This window comes from Felis catus, chromosome D3 (assembly GCF_018350175.1).
Source record: "Felis catus isolate Fca126 chromosome D3, F.catus_Fca126_mat1.0, whole genome shotgun sequence".
NCBI classification, from domain to species: domain Eukaryota; kingdom Metazoa; phylum Chordata; class Mammalia; order Carnivora; family Felidae; genus Felis; species Felis catus.
The window spans coordinates 68,687,765-68,707,901 of record NC_058379.1 but is presented as its reverse complement, the minus strand read 5'-3'; the positions used below and the strand labels follow the sequence as shown (position 1 = coordinate 68,707,901).

Here is a 20,137-nt window from a genome sequence, read left to right as displayed (position 1 = left end):
ACAGCCTCATGTGGTGTGGAGAAGTAGGTGTCCTGGGTGTAAAAGCAGTTTCCATTTACTCATCTCTGGGTTTCTGAGTCCCCTCTTGGACGATGTCATTCCTCGTTCTGGTGACAGGGGCTAGTGCCCCTGACCCATGCTGCTAAGGGGCCCTCTTTAGGCTGGAGGTCGGAAAGAGATTTGTGTGTGGCTTGCTTGCTCCCCACTCACTCCGGTCCCCCACCCCAGCTTTTTTTCCTTAGCGTGCGTTGTTTTGTTTTCATAACACAACAAGAGCCCTGGGGTGTGTAAGAGCATTGTTGAACACTCGGTGAGGGTAACTTGTCCAAACAGAGCAGGACGCCAAGGCAGAATGCTGTGGGCAGGTGGTGTGCCCACAGAGGTTGCCGGGCCGGCGCCTGGCTTGGAAACACCTCCGGATCTGCCGCAGCTGGCTGGGAAGTAGGTGAGGACAGGGGCTTCTCTCTGCCCGTCTCCCCTGGGAACTGGGACACGGCCTGGGCCTTTCTGGCCGACCCCTGCCTGGAAGGCATGCTCCCCTCCCAGCCAGGTTCCCTCGTACCTCCCTCTGGCAGGTGTCAGGCTGGGTGGACCACCTGTTCTGGGAGAAGCCAGCCTGTCTCCGGCTCATTCATGTAGTGATTATTTATTGAGCACCTACTATGTGCCAGCCTCTGCAGTTTTGGGGCTGCCAGAGCCGGAACGAAGAGCAGCATGCAGTGGTTTGTCTGGAGGGCTTTTGGGGTCAGCGAGGTGGAGGCTCTTTCTTGCACGGGATTTGGCTCTGTCTGGAGTACAGACAGAGGGCGGCTTCTCAGGCAATTTCTACAGGACAGAAGGAGCTTGGGCTCGGAGCCGGGCCGTAGGTGTTGTGAGACGCGGTAGAGGTGCAGGGATGGGCCCCTGGGGTGATTGTCTGAGCACGCCGGGTTGGCAAGAGCTTTTCTGTCATCGGCTTTTGCCTCTGCTTTGGTTGTGTGGTCTGTTGAGAGTTGAGATAAAACAAAGCTTGTGGATAAACAGAGGTCTGTCTCCTCGGGCTCCATCACCACCCCCCCCCCCCCGGCCCCCGATTGTAAGATAATAAGCAGTAACCTTAGGAGGTACAGTTATAATCCAGACCCTGGTATAGTACCTGGGAGTGCTGCGTGGAGCAGAGGTGACCAGCCTTGCACTGGCTTTGCCCCTGGGTGGGGGGGTGGGGGGGAGCGGCGGCTTGTGGGGGGAGGGGTGGGCACCAGACACAGATGTCTGGAGAGATAGTGTTTAATGTCTTGACAGCCACAGGGCAGGTGGGCTATCTTCAAAGCCCTGGAGCTTGACTTTCCCTTTAGAACTCCTGTGGGCTTTTGCAGATGCAACTGTTGCTTTTAAATTTTCAGTCTGATGGTCAAGCCCATTTCTGAGATGCCGGCCCCATGTAGGAGGCCCCTAGCGGTGGTTTTGTACAGGGTGGTCGAATGTGCAGTGACCAAAGTGTTTTCATTTCCGCGCTCATCCTGTCCCTGCCTGTTTCCCCCAGGCTGACCCGATGCCTCTGTTCTTGGAGGTCCCTCATTTAATTTATCTATCTAGTTTATCTACTACTGTGCTGTGGAACCCCACTGGCCAGAAACAAATCAGAGCTGGTTTGGCTTGGGGTTTGATCAGGGCAGAAAGGGAAGAACTGATCTCAACCCCAGTTTCATCTTGTCAACGTTGGGAGTTTCTGTCCGAAGACAGCTCAGTTAACTGGCCAGGGACTGTTCGCGGCCCTCGGGTTTGTTCATTTGAGAGTCGCCTTTTTACTTTTAACTTGGGGCTGGTTGCTCAACAGGAACAGAAACAGTAAGACGCCAGGCTGTGCTCTCTGTGGACTCACCTTTCTGCATTTGCCACTCGGAGGTTAAATAGTTGTCCCCATCACCCTAGCCCGGCTTCCACTGCTTCCAGGCACCTAACAAGAAGCTGGAAATGTCGCCTTGCCCAGTAGGCCGAATGAACTTCTGAGGCCACCAAAGGGTCTTGAGGAGCTGCTCAGCCCAGAAAGTGCTTGGGGACCTCGCCCGCCCCAGGGCAGCCTCTTAGCCAGCACAGCCCCTCCCCCTCATTAATGAGTAACCCAGAGGGAGAAGCTGGGTGCGTTGTACAGCTCTTAGAAATAGGCCCATCTCCAGCTTAGTGGGGTCACAGTTCAAACCCCGCTGAGAGGGGTTTCCTGGGGGGAGAGGCCTGGGGTGAGGGACATGCAAAGATTCAGAAGCAACCCCCACCCCCAACTCCGAGTCCTGGGAGGGCACCTGGAGAATGACAGTGGGAGGGAGAGCCCCCTCCAGGTGCCTGTCCCTAGAGGCTGGCCTGCTTCCGTGGTTGAAGGTGGGGATTTCAGCCTCCAGGGCCACGCCTGTCCCGGGGCCTCCGTTGTTTTGTTTTTTTTTTCCCTCATCTGCAAAGTAAGAGATTGGACCTGGTCTCTCCAAGTCCCCATGCCAGAATCTTGCAAGACCTCCCGTGATCTGTGTGGTCTCTGGTTCTTGGATTTGAGGGTTTGTGGGAATGAGACCCCCTGTTGCTGAGGTGGTGGGTAGCTAATGGCCTCTTGCCTACTGAATAAAAAGATTATAGTTCTTCACATTTCTTGGCTTGCAAACCTCCGGAGAATGAGTGAAAGTTGAGGAATCTTTCTTTCCCCGTAAAAATGCGTCTGCATATCAGTATTTGCATACATTTCCAGGGGGCCTTTATCCTTGTGATGGGCGGAAGCCCACCAGTAAATCCCCTGTACTTAAGGCAGGCAGGTTAACGGGGGAGCACGAGAAAGCATTAGAAGAGGTAGGGCCTTCTTCTGTTCCCTTTCCCTTCCCTTTCTCCTTCCCCTTCCCTTCTTTTTGGGCAAAATATACCCAACATTTACCATCCTGACCATTTTTTTTTTTAAGTTTATTTTGAGAGAGCGTGAGCAGGGGAGGGGAAGAGAGAGAGAGAGAGAGAGAGAGAGAGAGAATCCCAAGCAGGCTGTGCCATGGCAGAGCCCAACGGAGGGCCCCTAGCTCACGAAACTGAGATCATGACCTGAGCTGAGATCAAGAGTCTGAAGACACTTCACCTACTAAGCCACCCAGGAGTTCCATCCATCCTGACCATTTCTGAGTGCACAGCTCGGTGGTGTTAAGTCCATCACATCCCCGTGCACCCGCCGTCCATCTCCAGAACCTTTTCACTTGCCCAGACTGAGACTCTGTCTCCACTAAACACTAGCTTCCCCCCTCACCCCCCCCCCCCCCCCAGTCCGTCTCTCCCCTGGCAGCCACCATTCTGCTTTCAGTCTGTGTGAACTTGACTCCTTTGGGTACTACATGTGAGTGGAATCGCACCATATTTGACCTTTTGCCTCTGGCTTATTTCACTCAGCATACTGTCTTCAAGGTTCATCCGGGTTGTAACCTGCGTCAGAATTGCCTTTCTTTTTTAGTGTGTGTGTGTGTGTGTGTGTGTGTCTATGGCTTTATTCATTCATCCTTCAGTGGACACACTTGGGTTGCTCCCACTCTTTGGCTGTTGTGAATAATGCTGCTATGACCATGGGTGTGTGCATAATCTCTTCAAAACTTTTCTGGACATATACCCAGAAATGGAGTTTCTGGGTCATGCGGTGACTCCATGTTTAGTTTTTGAGGCACCGTCATAGGGCAGGGCCATCGTGACTTGTGTCTCTGTGTGGATCGATCGCGTGGGGTGGGCAAGTCAGACCAGCCGTCACTCCTGGATGCAGCTGGGTGGGTTTCTGGGTGAGCCCTGGTGCAGGGGGAGTGAGAGAAGGGTAGGGGTGGCAGTGGGGGTGCTGAGTGTCCTCGCGTGGGAGTGGGGGGGGCAGCCTGGCTCTCTGCAAAGTAATACAAGCCACATTGGAACCCAAAAAGAGTGTCTGGCCCGGAGTCCTCTGAAATATGGGGCACACAGCACAGAGCAGCCATAGCGATTTATGGTGGGCCCCAGGGGGCCTTGCCATGGCAAGGGCAGGCTGGGGGAGGCTTCATCCCTCTTTCACGGGGAGGGCCTGGGGCAGGCCCCAGGCCTAGGAGGCCCTGGTGCTTTGGGGGTGAAAGGGCTGGGATGGCTGAACAGTGAGTGTGTCAAAGCCAGAGAGATTAGATTACAGAGGCAGACAGAAGTAATGATTAACTTTTCCAGTCTGCCTACTGTTGTTTTTCCCTGTGAGCACAGTGCGGGCCTGGCCTGGCCAGGCCCTGGTGTTGGGTTGTAAAGAAAGAAGGAATGACGGCTCTCGCGAGCTGGGTGGGGGGAGCCAGGAGCTGGCCGGAGAAGGGAGCCTTTTCCATCAGATCCCGCGTTGGAATTTATTGGCCGGAATGCAGTAAATGTTCAAAATGCCATCCCATCCAACAGTTTTCATAATTGTTATGGAACAAGGGGAGCTGGGGGAGGGGAGGGATGAAAAGGACTTTTGTTCCTCCCTGTGTTTTTCCACGTCTTCGATGGTTTTTCTACCCCCTAGAAAAGCTGGAGCTGTGTGGGGGGATGGGAGGGGCAGGGCAGGGCCTGCGACTGGGTCCTGTAACACTGTACTGCCTTTTGGGGCCCCGGAGGTCAGTGTGCATGGGGCTTTATTAAAATGAGGCCCACAGCAAAGGCAGGCCAGAACTGTTCTGTACCTCTGGGGGTGTGTCCTTTAAAGCAGTTGACATATGCATCCATTTTTATCAAGATCCTCACTGGGCTTTAGTGTGTATCCTATGTACTTAGAAGGGGTCAACACAAAGAAGAAAATGCGGGACTTTTTGGTGGTTTAAGAGAAGATCCTTTTGTTGGATTCATGTACGCATTCCCACTTGGGAATCCACATGTGGAATTTGTTGGGGGGGCCTGGGGGAAGGGCTAGCTCTGGACTCTCTCCAGGAGGGAGGCGGGTGGGTCAGCTTAGAGATTTGACTTGGACATCTTGTGTCTTCCTGGGACTGGCCGGGGTCATACCCCGTGGACAGGCAGGTGAACAGATAATGCCATGCGGGTCGGGGGGGGCGCTGTATGTGTGCAGGTGTGTGAACCCCCTTTCTGAAAAGAGTGGCTTAGTTATTTAGGGGGGGGAATGGTGGGAGCTTTGTGGTACATGAGGGAGGGGAAGAGTCTTGAAATTCAAACTCGAGAAATGATGAGGCTGGGTGCATACCAACAACAGCCAGAGAGGCCCATTTACTGTAAATATTATGAATGGAGTTGGCCAGGCTGGGAGTCCCCACCCTTCCTCTGAGTCCTCTCGGAGCCGGGCAGAGCTGGCCTCCTCAGAAGGCAGGCAGCCGGGTACACGCTATAATTTGCATGGCTGAAGACTGGAGCACAGGAAGCCGTGTCAGCCCGGCTGGCGAGACAGACGAGAGCTTTTGATTTGTGTGGCTTCCCTCTCCTGCCCGGCACTACCCTCAATTATATTCTCCGCTGGCCAAATAACTTCTCTTAGGAGGGACCCCCAGGATGGGGGCTTTAGACCCCCAGGAGACGGGGCTGGGGCCAGTTGGGGGAGCGGGGGGGGGGGGAGTACGTTGTAGCTTTAGTAACTGATTACTCATCATCATTAGTCTGTAAGGCAGAGTCACGAATCAGTCTTCCAGACGAGCAGGATCTGCCAAATTTGTAAGCTTGAGAGACCTCTCAGGAGGAGGAGGGTGATGATGGGTGAGGAACTTAAGGGCACCAAGCCCGGGCAGACCCTCCTCCCCTGGGGATCCACCTTTTCCCGAGGGCCACGAAAGACAAGACAGAAGGGACACAAGTTTGTAACTTGAAGTTCTTAAAGAAAAATTGGTTTCCAGGTGGGCGCGGCCAAGTCTGCCTCATATTTCCTTTTCCTTTTGATTTTGTTGTTATCGTTGCAAATTAAATGCAAAAATGTGCCCTGCTCCCCAAAGTGATTTTCTTATTCTCCTGAACATAGTAAAAATAAATGGAAGGAGCATTCGTAGGGATGGGGCATTTCTGTGATTCAGAGTGTAGCCAGGGGACTGTCAGAGCCCCAAGGTGGCCTGCTGTGCCCCAGCCTCCTTCACGTGAGTTGTGGATGGCTGGGTCAGACTGAGACTCTTCGAGGGCAAGCCATTTGGCCAGGATCGAAGAGCAGCATGCTGCCAAAGAAACCGTTTCATTCCCTGCTTGGTACGAGGGAGCTGGACCCCACACTCAGCCCTCAAGTAGGAATCACGTTTCCAGAATGTGTTTTGGAAGGACGCGTCTTTTTCCCCCTCTAGCATTTGGAGAGCTCCGGTGGCCTTAGAGGTCTGGGGTGGCTGCCCACTTGCCTGTTTGGCAAGTGACCTGTGTCTCATTTCCCCCTTCTTTAACATAAGGACAGTAATAGGATGCGACCTCACAGGGTTGTCACCAGCCCCTTCCAACAGGGCCTGTACATTATTAGGGGCCGGCATGGCCCAGAACTGTTCTGTCCCCTGGGGAGGGGTGGGGGGTGGGTGGGTAGCATTTTCTGAGCGGTTGGAGAACCCAAGACGAGAGGTCTGAGAGATGAGACCAGCATGTGTAGCCGCAAGCTAGTTCCTGGCCGCTGGCCACTTTGTATCAGATTGTCACAACAGCCCTATGAGGCTGGCACTGGGAGCTGTTTTAGGGGAAGAGCTTAAGTCACCGCCAAGGTCCCATGGGAAGTAGGTCTCAGCAGGGTGTCTGACTCCGAAACTGGGGGGTGGGAGGATACTGCAAAACACTGGAGTTTCCTGGGGCGGGGGGGGGGTGGGGCAGGAGCTGGCTGGGCACAGGGACCTGAGCAAGCACCCTGGCCTTTGAAGGAGACCCCATGGTACCCGCTGCCCACCATGGTACCCAGTCCAGCCACCTCAGTGGAGATAGCTTGTTGCAGAGTGCTGAAAACAACCCAGCCTTTTCTCAGTCTTGCCGTCTACCGGCCAGAGTCCAGATCTCTTTGGTGGAGGAGCTTGGGGTTAGTGGTGATGGGTTGAGTCTGAGCGTTTTCTGGGTAACTGAGGGTGAACCTGAAATGTTTCGAGTTTGTTTCACTCCCTTTGGGTAACTTGTTCCAAACCCCGGGGTTGTCCCTGCTGTCTTAGGAATCTGAGGGTGCCCTGGCAGAATCTGTCAGGATCTGGATGAGGTTGTACACATGGCCGATCAGAGCTCACTCTGGAACTCAACGGTGAGCCCAGACACCTCAGCAAGCGTCTGCTTTGGTTTCTGGTCATTTGCCTCTCAGACAAGAGACCAGCAAGGTTCCTCGTGAATTGAGAGTGTTTGGGTTGAGGACAGATGGGGCGGATTGGCCCCGCGTCCCCATTATCTCAGCCCTTGTCCCTGAAGCCGGGCTGGTTTGCTCTCAGAACAGCCAGTTTCCTGACCCGGGTGGGGAGCAGGGCTGACGGGTGCTCTTAACCTTTGAGATGTCTGAGGTGGGGGAAGGACAGGATGAGGCAACCCTTGGTGGCGCCTGAGTCCCGAGGAGGGAGGACCCTGGACCTACAGCAGGCGAGGCGTGGCGGTGTTTGCGTTCCAGGATCGCCAGGTTTAACTTCTCTGTCTCCCTTTGTGCCCTTTGCTTGCCCTCACCCACCTGTGTCAGGCAGCCACTTCTGCCCTGTCTCCCCTGGCTTCTCCATCTTCAGCCTTCTGGCCCTGCGGGACCACTGTGGAGGGGGCACACAGGCCTTTGCCCACGGTAGGATTTTGGCAGAGAGATGTCCTTGAAAAACATTTTTTTTAATGTTTACTTACTTTTGAAAGAGACAGAGCATGAGCGGGGGAGGGGCAGAGAGCAAGGGAGACCCAGAATCCAAAGCAGGCTCCGGGCTCTGAGCTATCAGCACAGAGCCCCACGCGGGGCTCGAACCCACGAACTGCGAGATCATGACCTGAGCTGAAGCCAGACGCTCAACCGACTGAGCCACCCAGGTGCCCCTAGAGAGATCTTCTTAAAAAAATTTTGTTTTTAATTTTTTAAAGTTTATTTTTAAAAAAGATTTTCCTTTTTGTTTATTATTTTTATAAGTTTTATGTATTTATTTTGAGAGAAAGAGCGTGAGCAGGGGAGTGGCAGAGAGAGAGAGAGAGAGGGAGAGAGAAAATCCCAAGCAGTTTCCGAACTATCAGTGCAGAGCCCAATGCGGGGCTCAAACTCATCAACCATGAGATCGTGACCTGAACTGAAATCAAGAGTTGGGCCCTTGGGGCACCTGTGGGGCTCAGTTGGTTAAGGATCCAACTTCAGCTCAGGTCATGATCTCACAGCTCGTGTGTTCGAGCCCCTCATCGGGCTCTGGGCTGATGGCTCAGAGCCTGGAGCCTGCTTCCGATTCTGTGTCTCCCTCTCTCTCTGCCCCTCCCCCGCCCATGCTCTCAAAAATAAACATAATTTTTTTTTTTTTTAATTTAAAATCCTGAGCTCTGGTCACCCCGTGCCATTGAGAACCTTGGGCGTGAGAGTCATTCATGAGCCTCCAGTCTTCTAGAAGGGTCAGGTCTGTTCATTCATGACCAGGGTAATTAAATAACTCTTTGTAAGAGGCAGGGAGCTCCTTGTTAAGTGGTCTTCCCTAATGCAAGTGCAAACACAAGCAAAATCCTTTCCCTTCTCAACACCCACCCACCCCCTTCCCTTTCAAGGGTAGATTTTATGCTTTAAGGGAAATGAGGAAGGGGGGGGGGGGAAACAACCTTAAAGGAATTTTAGGCGGATTCAGCATTTTTCTGGGGTTGCTCCAAAAATTCCCTAAACTGTAATAAAAAGAAAAAATTGTGAGCAGGCATCTGATTAGTTGGCTTTTACAACACAGCTTTTCTTTTTGGATGCTTTAAAAATGCACAAATACAGTTTTAAAACAAGCCCCTGTATAGTTTTCTGAGGAGGGAGAGAAGTTGCTGAAAATACCGGAAAAGGGTTGTAAAGCTGAGGGAAGTTAACAAGGGCCTGCGAGTCTTGCTTTTGGAGGTTAAGTATCAGCGACCGTGAGGAGAAGCCAAGTTGGGCTTCTGAGACTCTTCCTTAGTCCTTGGGAATGAGGGGGACTCCTGTGTGAGAGCCTCCCAGCCCCTCGCCGTGAGGCCTGGGAAGCCCCTCTGGGGGCGAAACGTCTGCACAGACCTTTGTGGGGAGACGCTTGTGGGCTGTGGGCCCAGTTCAGGGGAACGTGCTTCTCTGAAGAGGATGCTGAATGTTTCCCAGAAATGGGCCCACATGGTGCAGATCTTGGGGGCAGGTCTCTGACTTGGCAACATGGGCTGTTGTCACGGGCCCCCAGAAGTATCATGTGTTACAAGGGGCCTTCGTGGGGGTGACGGTTTCGCTGGAGAGCGTGTTTTTGTGCCCAGAGATAGCCCAAGAGCAGTGAGGAGAAAAGGGGCATCAGGGTGCTGGGAGGCTGAGGGGTGACAGCGGGGCAGGCTGGAGGGTCAGGGCAGGGGAGGAGCCGGCGAGGGTCCTAGTGGGCTTTCAGGGGCCTTGTTCACACACAGGGACACCCATTCCCCTCTGTTTATCTGGGCTGGGCCATTAACCTCAACAGAAAAAGGCTTTTTCCAGGGATGTCTGGCGGCAAATTGCTGGGTGGACTGGCGGGCTGTACAGATGAAAGAGAAACCCGCCAGAACACTTCCCCCCTCCCCCTCTCCTCCCCCTCCCCCCCACCCCCGGGGCTCTGGGCCAGTCCAGCCCAGCCCAGTCCAGCCCGGCTTCCCCCCGCCTCCGGAGGCTGCTGGGCAGACAGGGCCCCCCACCCTTTACTGGTGGGCCTGGCATAGGCAACTTGATCCCAGGCCCCCACCCCACCCCACCCTGCACCTCCTCCCCCTGCCCCTCTTTTTTCCCTGCTAGCCGGTGCCAGGTTTCGGGGGGGGGGGGGCCAAGATCCATGAAACAAAGTATCGGGAGGCTCCCGGAGGGTCTCCTGCACCTCCCTCCCAGTGACTCCCCCAGTCTTCTTCCCAGACCACATTTGTCGTCCTGAGTTGGGATATAATAATCAGCGAGAGCTTCCTACATTTCAAAACTCCCTCCTCCCCAAAACAGTTTGCCCCGTACCTTCCAGAAGAGGGCTTTCTCCTTCCCAGCAAACTTGCACGCCAGAGTATTCTTATTTACATGGATATTATGGGTCTTTGGTGTAGCCTTCAGAGCTGAACTCCCTCAACAAGAAAGTTCAAAGATTGCCAGCACTCACGAATTTATTAGCAGTTGATGGATACTTTGCAGAAACAAGTTAATGCCTGATGAGTCACCTCTGCTTGGAGCCCTTGTCCCTCTCTTGTTTTTCCATATGTTCCAGCGTGTATGCACGCAAGCACACGCATGCTCACATAACACTCGCACATGTGTTCACACTCACGGACACCCAATGTCTCTCACATGCACTTGTGTTTTATAGATGCATGCGTTTTGGGGGGCAGGCCAGTTTTCTGGGGCTGATTTTCAGGGGGGTGGGGGTTGAGGGAGAGGAGTGAGCCCTCAGCTTCCCCATTTTGTGTGGCTGTCTGGGTAGGCATTTGGGAAGGTCGGTTGGGGTGTCTGGAGGAGACAACCACTCAGGATGTGTGTTCGTGGCTGCCTCCGTGGGTCACGGTGCGCATTTGCACGGACTGATTCACAGAACACCTCCATGCAAGACTGCTGCTTTAAAAAAAAAATAAATAAATAAAATAATGGAGCCGACTGGTTCCCAGGTCCTAACATGCCTGTAAAGGTTGGAAGCAGTTATGTGTTGAGCTGCCTTGGGTTAGTTGTATATCCAGCCTGCTGGGGCAGCAGGACATGGGTCCCTGAGCCCTCCTCCACCCCTAGCTGCCATGCTGTAGACTCCATCAGCACTGGCCCTCAGTTGTTCCAAAATCAAAAAGGCCCAAACAAACCAAAAAATCGTCTCACAGCCAACCCCCGCCTTCAGGCCCCAAACCCCCAGTGAGTGAGCAGTAAGGGCTACAGGGGAAGGCAGGAGGAGGTCTCTGCTGCCTGCCTTTCCCCATTTTTGTTAACAAATACAAGACTTCCGGTCTCCGCCCTGCCCCACAAACCACAGCGTTCCTGCAGCCCGGCCCGGCTGGGGAGATTTATGGTTCCCAGTCTGAGGCCTGCCCCGCTGGCTCCAGCTTAAGGAGGAGTTGGAATGCCAGCCGCTGGGGCCCCCTTTCCCTCCCTGTGATCCCCCCTTTAAAGACCTCCTAGCGCCTGTTCAGGAAAGTCACCTTCCCAGGATCCCTCCCGGTCTCCTGGCTGCCTGTGGGAAGAACCAAGTCTAGGAAAGTTGGGGTGGGGCCCCTGGGGGAGGGGACAGGGGTAGTGGGGAAACGGGGCTAGGGCAAGGTGTCTGCATGCTTCTAGGGAGGGAGGGGAGAGAGAGGGTACAGGCAGAGAAGGGCACTTCAAGGAAGGTCAACCCATTTCAGACACATAATCTTCTGTCTGGGCTGAAGGCAGCTTCGTCAAGGTAGTCTGGGTTAACACCAGTCGGTGTGTTGTGATTTGACATTTTGACCAAATTCACCCTTTGCATACAGAGCTGCTGCTGACACACACACTGAGAGATGGTTTTCTATTAGGAAGGTGTTTCGGCCCCAAAGCAACTCCACTTTCCATTTTTATCAGACGGCGCTCCTCTATGACTTGAGGCACTGACCTAAGCGCTGGGCAACACAGAGACCGCATAGCACGTGACCCTGGAGTCTGGAGACCTGGGTTCTAGGTGTGGCTGTGTCGTCCGTGGGGCCCAAGCCAGCAAGCTTTCTGGGTCCTGGTTTTTCTCCTGAGGATGATCAGGGGCTAGAGCAGCTAGCCTCCTGGGGTCCGTCCAGTTTAAAGAACTGCAACTCTAGGCCATCTGGAAGCCCTTTTCTTGCCCTAAAACAGGACCAGTGAAGTTCCTAAGGGTTCCCTAGCTTCTGGGCTCGGCAGGGATGGAGCTTCCATTGGCCCCACGGGTCAACGTGATGGCGTCCTGGGTTGGGGGAGTGGAGGAAGGAGGTGCCCCAGAGAGCCCCGTGTTTAAAGGTGGGTTCTTGCACCACTGGGTCAAGATTTCTGAGCCACAGTAGGACTGCAGAGCCGGCAGCCTATCCAAGCACCAGCAGCACCGCCTCTGTCTTAGGAGAGCTCGAGGGTGGTAACGAACTGCGGGTGTGTGCCTCGATCCTTGAGGGAGGAAAACGCCAATCCCCATCACCACCAACCGCGTCTGCCATTTTGTTTTGTAGATTCCCAACTTCTTCTGGAGCCTGGGGATCGGTCACACTGGTGCGTGGTGGCATACTGGGAGGAGAAGACGAGAGTGGGGAGGCTCTACTGTGTCCAGGAGCCCTCCCTGGACATCTTCTATGATCTACCTCAGGGGAATGGCTTTTGCCTCGGACAGCTCAATTCGGACAACAAGAGTCAGCTGGTGCAGAAAGTGCGGAGCAAAATCGGCTGTGGCATCCAGCTCACGCGGGAAGTGGATGGCGTGTGGGTGTACAACCGCAGCAGTTACCCCATCTTCATCAAGTCAGCCACACTGGACAACCCGGACTCCAGGACGCTGTTGGTGCACAAAGTGTTCCCCGGTTTCTCCATCAAGGCTTTTGACTACGAGAAAGCGTACAGCCTGCAGCGGCCCAACGACCATGAATTCATGCAGCAGCCGTGGACTGGCTTCACTGTGCAGATTAGCTTTGTGAAGGGCTGGGGCCAGTGCTACACCCGCCAGTTCATCAGCAGCTGCCCGTGCTGGCTGGAGGTCATTTTCAACAGCCGGTAGCCGCGTGGGGACAGGACGGAGCGGGAGCCGAGCGGGCCCAGTCCAAACTACTTTGCTGCTAATACTTCCCTCCCGAGTGCTTGCTTTTCACGCAGACTCTTTTGTCGTTGTGTGTCCCCGGCCCCCGCCCCCCCCCCCCCCCCCCCCCCCCACCGTGCTGGTCCTCGTTTCTGTTCTGTTTTGTTTTGTTCTTTGAGAAATAGCTTATGAAAAGAGTTGTTGGGGTTTTGGGGGGAGGGCGGGGTATGGCTGGCCGAGCACACCCCAGGATGAAAAGGGGAAGCAACAGTGAGCACCCAGCAAAACACAGTGGAAGAATGGGGAGCAGGCCCTGACTTTGGGGTCCTCGTTTTCCCTCGTCAGGGCGCATGTGTGAGTGAGTGTGCGTCCGTGCGCGCGCGTGTCTTACGGTGACTGCTGAGAGGCCTGCGCCCCCAAGCTGTGTGTCACCTGCCCTTTGGACATATGCTCAGTGGGGCAGAGGCCGTACCTGGGCAAGCTGGCAGCTGGGGTTTGGACAGCTGCCAGAAGCCAGGCTCTGCCCCTCCTCCCCGCCCCCGGGGAAGCCTCCCTGCCCCATCTCTCCCCTCCTAGGACACGGGCCTGTCTGCAGGCTTCTTAGAAGCAACCCTGCAAAGAGGCTGAACCAGAAACCAGTTGTTTCCTGCTTGTCCTAACTCCCCTCCAGCCACCCTGCTGTCCTTGTCACCTCTTTCTTTTTTGGCCATCTGCTCCTGGATATCTCTTGAGACGGGCTTCCCGAGGGCTGCCGGGGGCCACCCTGGCACAGTATTGCCCACCCAGCATCCTCCCAAACCCCTCAGCCTCTGCCCTGCCCTGGTCATATCAGGTGCGCCCACCCCCCCACCCCCCCATCCCCACCTCCAACTCCGAAAACCAGCTCAGCACTTTCCTCCCCTCTGCCGCCTGGGTGTTGAGCTCTGCTGTTAGACCAGCGAGGGGAGCCGCCCTGGGAGGGAGACTTCTCAGCAGCCCCCCTTCCCACCAAGAAGGATTCGGTCCATCATAACCCAAGGTACCACCCTGGGCTGTCACCTAACTCTTTCATTTCTTCTACAAACTCATACACTCGTATGATACGTTGACACTGCTCTTAGCTCAATGAGCATGTTTAGACTTTAACATAAGCTATTTTTCTAACTACAAAGGTTTAAATGAACAAGAGAAGCATTCTCATTGGAAATTTAGCATTGTAGTGCTTTGAGAGAGAAAGGACTCCTGGAAAAAAAAAAACCTGAGATTTATTAAAGAAAATGTATTTTATGTTATATATAAATATATTATTACTTGTAAATATAAAGACGTTTTATAAGCATCATTATTTATGTATTGTGCAATGTGTATAAACAAGAAAAATAAAGAAAAGATGCACTTTGCTTTAATATAAATGCAAATAACAAATGCCAAATTAAAAAAAGATAAACACGAGATTGGTGTTTTTTTCTATGGGTGTTATCACCTGGCTGAATGTTTTTCTAAAGGAGTTTATGTTCCATTAAACAATTTTTAAAATGTATACTTGATTCCATGTCCTCTAGCTCCTTTTTCTTCTGCTGGGAGGGGAGTAGGGAGGGGCATCCTTTGGAATCAGGACATGGGGTCTCTTCGGCCCAGTGCTTGATTGGGGATGGGGAGGTCAGTCACCAAAGGGACCTGCAGGACACCTGCTCTTCCAGCATCTGTTACAAGGACCCCTCTTCCTGTTGGTATGCAGTGACTTTAGGGTGTAGCTGGCCAGGCATCCTCAATTTGTCACCCTTGGGGAGCCCCGAGTTGCAAAGGTGGGTGGATTTCTGCTGTTTGATCTAAACCACGGTTTGGACTCAAAGGCCTCTTGAGAAATGCTAATACATGTTCGTTTATGCTCGAGCGTTACTGCCAAATGGTCATCTGGGCCAGCTTATTCACGTGAGCTGACGGGGAGCTCACTACCTCTCAAAGCAGCGTTTGGCTTTTTATCAGCTGAAGTGAAACCTGCCCCCATTCTAGTTCTGCAACCCAGAATAAGTGTAAAATCCCGTGTCTGGAAAACACCCAAGGAGGGTTTTAATTAACTCCTGGGGTGGTAGTCTGGAGGAGGGGTGGGATTGGGAGGTGTTACATTAGGGAGCCGGCAAAGCCATTTTGGTTTGCTCTAACTTGCATCAACCCGCAGGAAGCACTTTAATAATAATAATAGCTGTCATTTATTGGATGCCTAACCAGGTGCCGTAACCAGGTGCCGGGCACGATGCTAAGCATTCAAGGGAATTAATCCTCACTGGGACCTTCTGCAAAAATGCAGGCTTTGAGAGGTTAAGAGACTTGCCCAAGGTCGCTTAGGGAGGAAGTGCTTAGATCAGGAGGATCTGGGCTTAGTCCTTGGTCCCTGCTGAGATGTTTATTTGATAGAGTCCTGTATGGTGACAGCCCCGAAACACAATCAGAAGGTGGGCCACCACACTGGCCTGGCCCCGCTGTTTGGGCAGGACCTTGGCTGCAGGAGGCAGGAGCTGCTGTGGCAGCAGCACCTGTGTGCCCTCCTGTGTTACCTGGACTTGACTTTCAGCCCCAGGAGGCTGGAATTGGGGTGGGGGCGTGTGGACCCCGGCAGCCTGGCCTTCTGTGGGCAGGCAGAGAAAGAGGGGTGCATAGGGGAAGCCAGGTTTTCCTGGTAGCCCACCTGCCTCCCCTGGCCAGAGTGGTCACCACCCACAGGCCTTCCAAGTGCCACTGGAGGACCACACGCCAACCCACAGGGGAGCCCAGCCCCGGGCTCCCAGAGGCGGGGCTCCCAGACCAGCTGGAGTTTGGATTAGTGGAGGGAAGTGAAGGTGTCCCTGCCTGGTTCTACTCTCTTTTGTCTCAGTTCACCCCTCAAATTTTGGGGTGTCTTACAGGGTACTGCCCCCCTCCCTGGGCAGCGACATCACTCTGGTGGCCTTATCCCTCTCGCCTGTAGATATCTCAGCCCCCACCAGGAACCTGGGTTTTCTCATCTCCCTAGCCCTGTCTGCCATCATGCAATAAAACAACCAAATCCCGTCCTCCCTGCCTCATTCAATCTGTAATTATAAAATGCAAATCTCTCTCCTACTTTCCCTTCTCAGACTCCACTTAGTAGGATTCCTTTCAGGGCCTTGTAGCGCCTCTCGGCAGTGCTCACCTTTTAGCCTCCTCACCCCGGACCCTTGGCCCCAGGCATTTGTAGTTCCTCAAACACACCTTGCTTCTGGGCTTCCAAGCAAGTGCTTTCCATCCTCTTCGATTGGCTCTCTTCTTATCCTTCAGGATGTAGCTCAGGCCACACCTCCTCCAGGAAGCCTCTTTCCCCCCCTTTAAAAATACCTGCCCTGAAGAGACATCGGTGGTGTAGGATTCTGTCTCCCCTACTGAATCATAAACTCTTGGTGCTCCGAAGCATCAGCTGCGGCCCCACTTAGGATCTGCTATCCTAACATTTCCTAGCACAGTGCTCAGACAGGGCTTGTCCCCTGAACTAGGAAGAGGGAGGCTTAGTTTGGCCTGGGAATAAAAACAGGCAGCGTTGCTTGTGACCTGTGCGCTAGGCAGTGTTCCAAGCATTCCAAGCACACTGGGATTATCCCATATAATCCTTACAAACCGCCCTAAAAATAGATGCCATTATTAGCCCCATTCTACAGATGAAGAAACCGAGGTTCAAAGAGTTGCCCAAGTCCCCCAGCTGGTAAGCGGCGGTGTCAGATTTCATCATCTCTCTGCTGTCTAATCTCTAGGGGCACGCCTGTGTCAGGGGGTGACCGTGTTGGGCACGTTTTTTTTCCCCTAAAACAAGTTCTGGTTTGAAAGGACCAAGCTGATCCGACGGCCAAACAACAGAAGCGACACCTGACGTCTGTGCCCGGTTGTAGGCACCAAGGCCTCGCCAGCGTCGTGCCCCCCCGTGGCCCCGCGCCGCAGCAGCGAGGCAGGCGGGCCTTAGCTAGGCCGTGGGAGCCAGCGCTCCAGTGGGTGAGGGAGGCTGGTGGGGCACCCGACGCCAGCACGCGCAGACCTCCTGGCGGGCCAGCGAGGCCCCACACTCAGCCCGCTTTCTGTCCAGTGTGCTTGTTGGCCGGGGCAACGGCTCGAAGCACAGCTCATGAATGAGTGAGTGCGGGGGCAGGTGGGACGGGGATCTGACATAAAAGAGGATGTGACTCACGGTCCTGGGTTTTGGAGTCACATCGACCGGGGTTTGAGTACTTACTCGGGCAAGTCACTTAACCTCTCTGAACCTCGATTTCTGAAACAAAATGGACATTATACCTGCCTCATGGGGCCAAGAGGGGGATTAGTGAGAAAATACATCTGAAGAGCTGGCCGTATGGTAATTAGGCTGAACCACGTGGGACTGCTAATATCTGACCGTTGTGACCTACGAAGATGGCAATTTCATATCGCTTCATCTGCTAGATGCTCCATTCAAGGCAGCGGCGGTTAGGGGTCCCCAACCTTCTTTTGGCTGTGGAGCTGCCGGCAGGGGCTGACGGTGACCTCCGTGTGCTGTAGTGCAAGCTGGCCGGCTGCACAACTAAGGCCATCGGCAGTGGGGGATGGTCAATACTGGGGTGACCCCTTCCTGCTCAGAACGGCCAGCAAACCGCTGAGCCCAGGTGAGAGCAGGAGGTGAATGCCGGCAGGAGGCAGCCAGGAGGGCTGGGGTGCCCTGGCCTTGGGGAAGGGGCGTGGGCCCCCCAGCGGTGCCCGCTGAGCCACGAGCAGCCTGCACAGCCCCGGGTTTCCTGGTGCTTCAGCAGCAGGCCTGAGCTGCCAGCTCAGCAGTTTTCCCCAACCAGAAGTGCCCCCCTCTCTTTCTGAAAGTAATGATTTTCTAAAAATGGATTCCCTCCCCTCCCCCCGCTGCAATTAATCTACCGAACACAAAGTGGCCGCTGGAGGCGGCCCCTGGTGGGTTCGGACCAGTGCAAGCACTTTGATTAATTCAGGGACGATTTACTGGCTAGTGGGGGTGGGGAGGTGGGAGACCCGGGATGAAGGCTGGGTGAGAGCTGGGGGCGGGCCGGGGTGGACTCACCGTTTGGTGCCCGTCGGAGCCACAGAGACTAGGAGAGCTGGGAGCCTCTTTCTGGAGAGTCTATGTGATGAAGATTTAAGAGCCACAGGATCTCAGCCCCAGCCCTGAGGTGGTCCCATGGACACGTGTGCCCTGGGCCAGGCTAAGCTGGTAAATAAACCCCAGGGCACCTTCCTGGTGCTGCCATTTTAGTAGGATCTTCAGGGAAAAAAAAGACTAGAATTGTTTTGATCCTAAGACAAGCCCCTGTCTGTGAGGTAGTAGTTTGCAAACGTGACATAAATTGTTGGGAAAAAAGACAAAAGCAAAAACAAAACCAAGATGCTTTGCTCCTGGTGCTGCTCTCAGTGTGGTCCCAGGCCAGCGTGGGCACTTTGGTGGAAAAGTATGAGATGGAGTCGGTCTGTGCCTTGGATATACAGGCCCTGGAGGTAGAAATGGGACGTATCTCTTGGGGCTGCACTGAACCCGAAAGAAAATACCGGTTAATTCGTAGATAATGGCAGCAGTGCAGAGAGCCCTTGCACACGCATTCTGCTCCTGATGCGGGATGGCGGCTTCCGCAGAGCCCCATTGGAGAAGAAGACCTGAAACACTGCTCCGGGAAGCCGACTGCGTGTAAATGTCACTTTTTGTGTGTCACCGGGCTGAGATTGGGCACTTTGCCCGTCCAGATGAATCGGTGGCCCGCTCCACGCACGTAGGTGCTCACCCAGTCTGTCGTGCCTTCTTCGTCTTTATGAAGACTGGTCTCGTACCTGCAGCGTGCCTGGGGCTCCTTGAGGTCAGGCACCCGCTCTCGTACTGATTCGAATCTTTCAGAGCACGAACCCAGCTCTGGGCTTATAGTAGGTGCACAGTTAATGCCCGCTATAGTTGACATGGACCGAGCTCCAGCGTGCTTTCTGAGGATGGCTGGGGTGCCCTCTGAGGGCACGGTCTCCCCACTACTCATCAAAGTGCCCCCTGGCCTGCTCCTCACCTCCTACAAGCCGCTCGCAGCCCCTCCCGTCTCCACAGGAGCAAGCTACCCACAGCGGTCCAGCCTAGGTTGCTGCCAGCTTAGATCCAGCCGAGACCAGTGCCCTCCTGGGCTTCTTCACTCAGCCAAGGAGAGAGAGAGAGTTCCAGAGCAGAGCCCAGGCTCAACTGAACACAGTGATTTGAATCCTCAGGTAGCATTCCCAGGATATCTTCTTGTTTTATTTTTTTATTATTATTATTTTTAATGTGTATTCATTTTCGAGAGGCAGAGAGAGACAGAGCATAAGCGGGGGAGGCGCAGAGAGAGAGGGAGACACAGGATCCGAAGCGGGTTCCAGGCTCTGAGCTGTCAGCGCAGAGCCTGACGCGGGGCTCGAACCCACAGACTGTGAGATCATGGCCTGAGCTGGAGTCGGATGCTTAACCGACTGAGCCACCCAGGACCACCCTCCCACACCCCTTATCCTCTTATCCTGCTTTATCTTTCTTCACAGCACTGTTTGACATCGCATGTATTGTATTACATGCATGTTTAACACTTCACGATATATCTGTTTATTGGTTTGGCTACTGGCTGGCTCTTCGAGCAGAGACAAAGCTTCAAGACAGCAGGAACTTGGCTCTGGCCGCTGCCGCATCCCCCGGTATCTAGAACAGTGCCCAGCACACCGTGGGCACGTGACAAATATTCCTTGGTTGAATCAGTGTTGCATGACTACTTCACTTTCAACTCAAATACACGCAATTCAAGTTCCAGGCAAAACCAGTTTTCCCCAAGAAAAGCGCTTGCTTTATATTTGTGAAAAGAAAGGGTGCATTCTTGTCTTTATCCCCACTCCCCCCAAGGTAAATGCAGTTTCTGACGGCTAAGTTTGTGCCAGGCTCTCTCTGCCAGGGACTTGGTGTTGTCTTTAAGGTAAGGGTTGTTATTATCCCATTTTACAGGTGAGGAAGTGGAGGCCCAGGGAGTAGCAGAGCAGGAGCAGGTCTGCCTAATTCTACACCCCTTGAGTTGAGCCCTGAGCCCCCATAGGAGGCCGCTGTTTTGAAAGTGCAGTTTTCACGGTTTCTTTCCTCCAAGCGAAGATATGTCCCACTGAGGCAGCTTGAGACTCTAGGGGTATCCCTGCCAGGAGGCTGGCTCCGTGGCCAGGCTGTCCTGTGCCATCAGGGTCTGGAATCTTTGCTGCATCTGGGCTTTGCGTCATCAGCACCAGATCTTTTAATGACACACTGCAGCCAGGGAAATTACAGTGCTCGGGAGACTTGTCCCAGAGGCCCAGCCCAGGGTAATTCCAGAGCAGGAGAGGATGCTGGGAATAACAAGAAAGACAGGGTCAGGCTGCCAGCCTTAGGTAATGGA

At 54.0% G+C, this 20,137-nt stretch overlaps 1 protein-coding gene across 2 annotated transcripts in view; it reads left to right on the top strand.

Annotated features, from left to right (window-relative positions):
- Positions 1-14,268, top strand: part of SMAD7 (SMAD family member 7) — a 29,505-nt gene extending 15,237 nt beyond the window's left edge. For both annotated transcript variants that reach the window (XM_023241980.2, XM_023241979.2), the window contains exon 4: positions 12,193-14,268. In XM_023241980.2, the coding sequence (XP_023097748.1) occupies positions 12,193-12,731 (539 nt within the window). In that variant the 3' untranslated portion in view covers positions 12,732-14,268. The remainder of the gene's footprint in view (positions 1-12,192) is intronic.
- Positions 14,269-20,137: the final 5,869 nt, after the last annotated feature.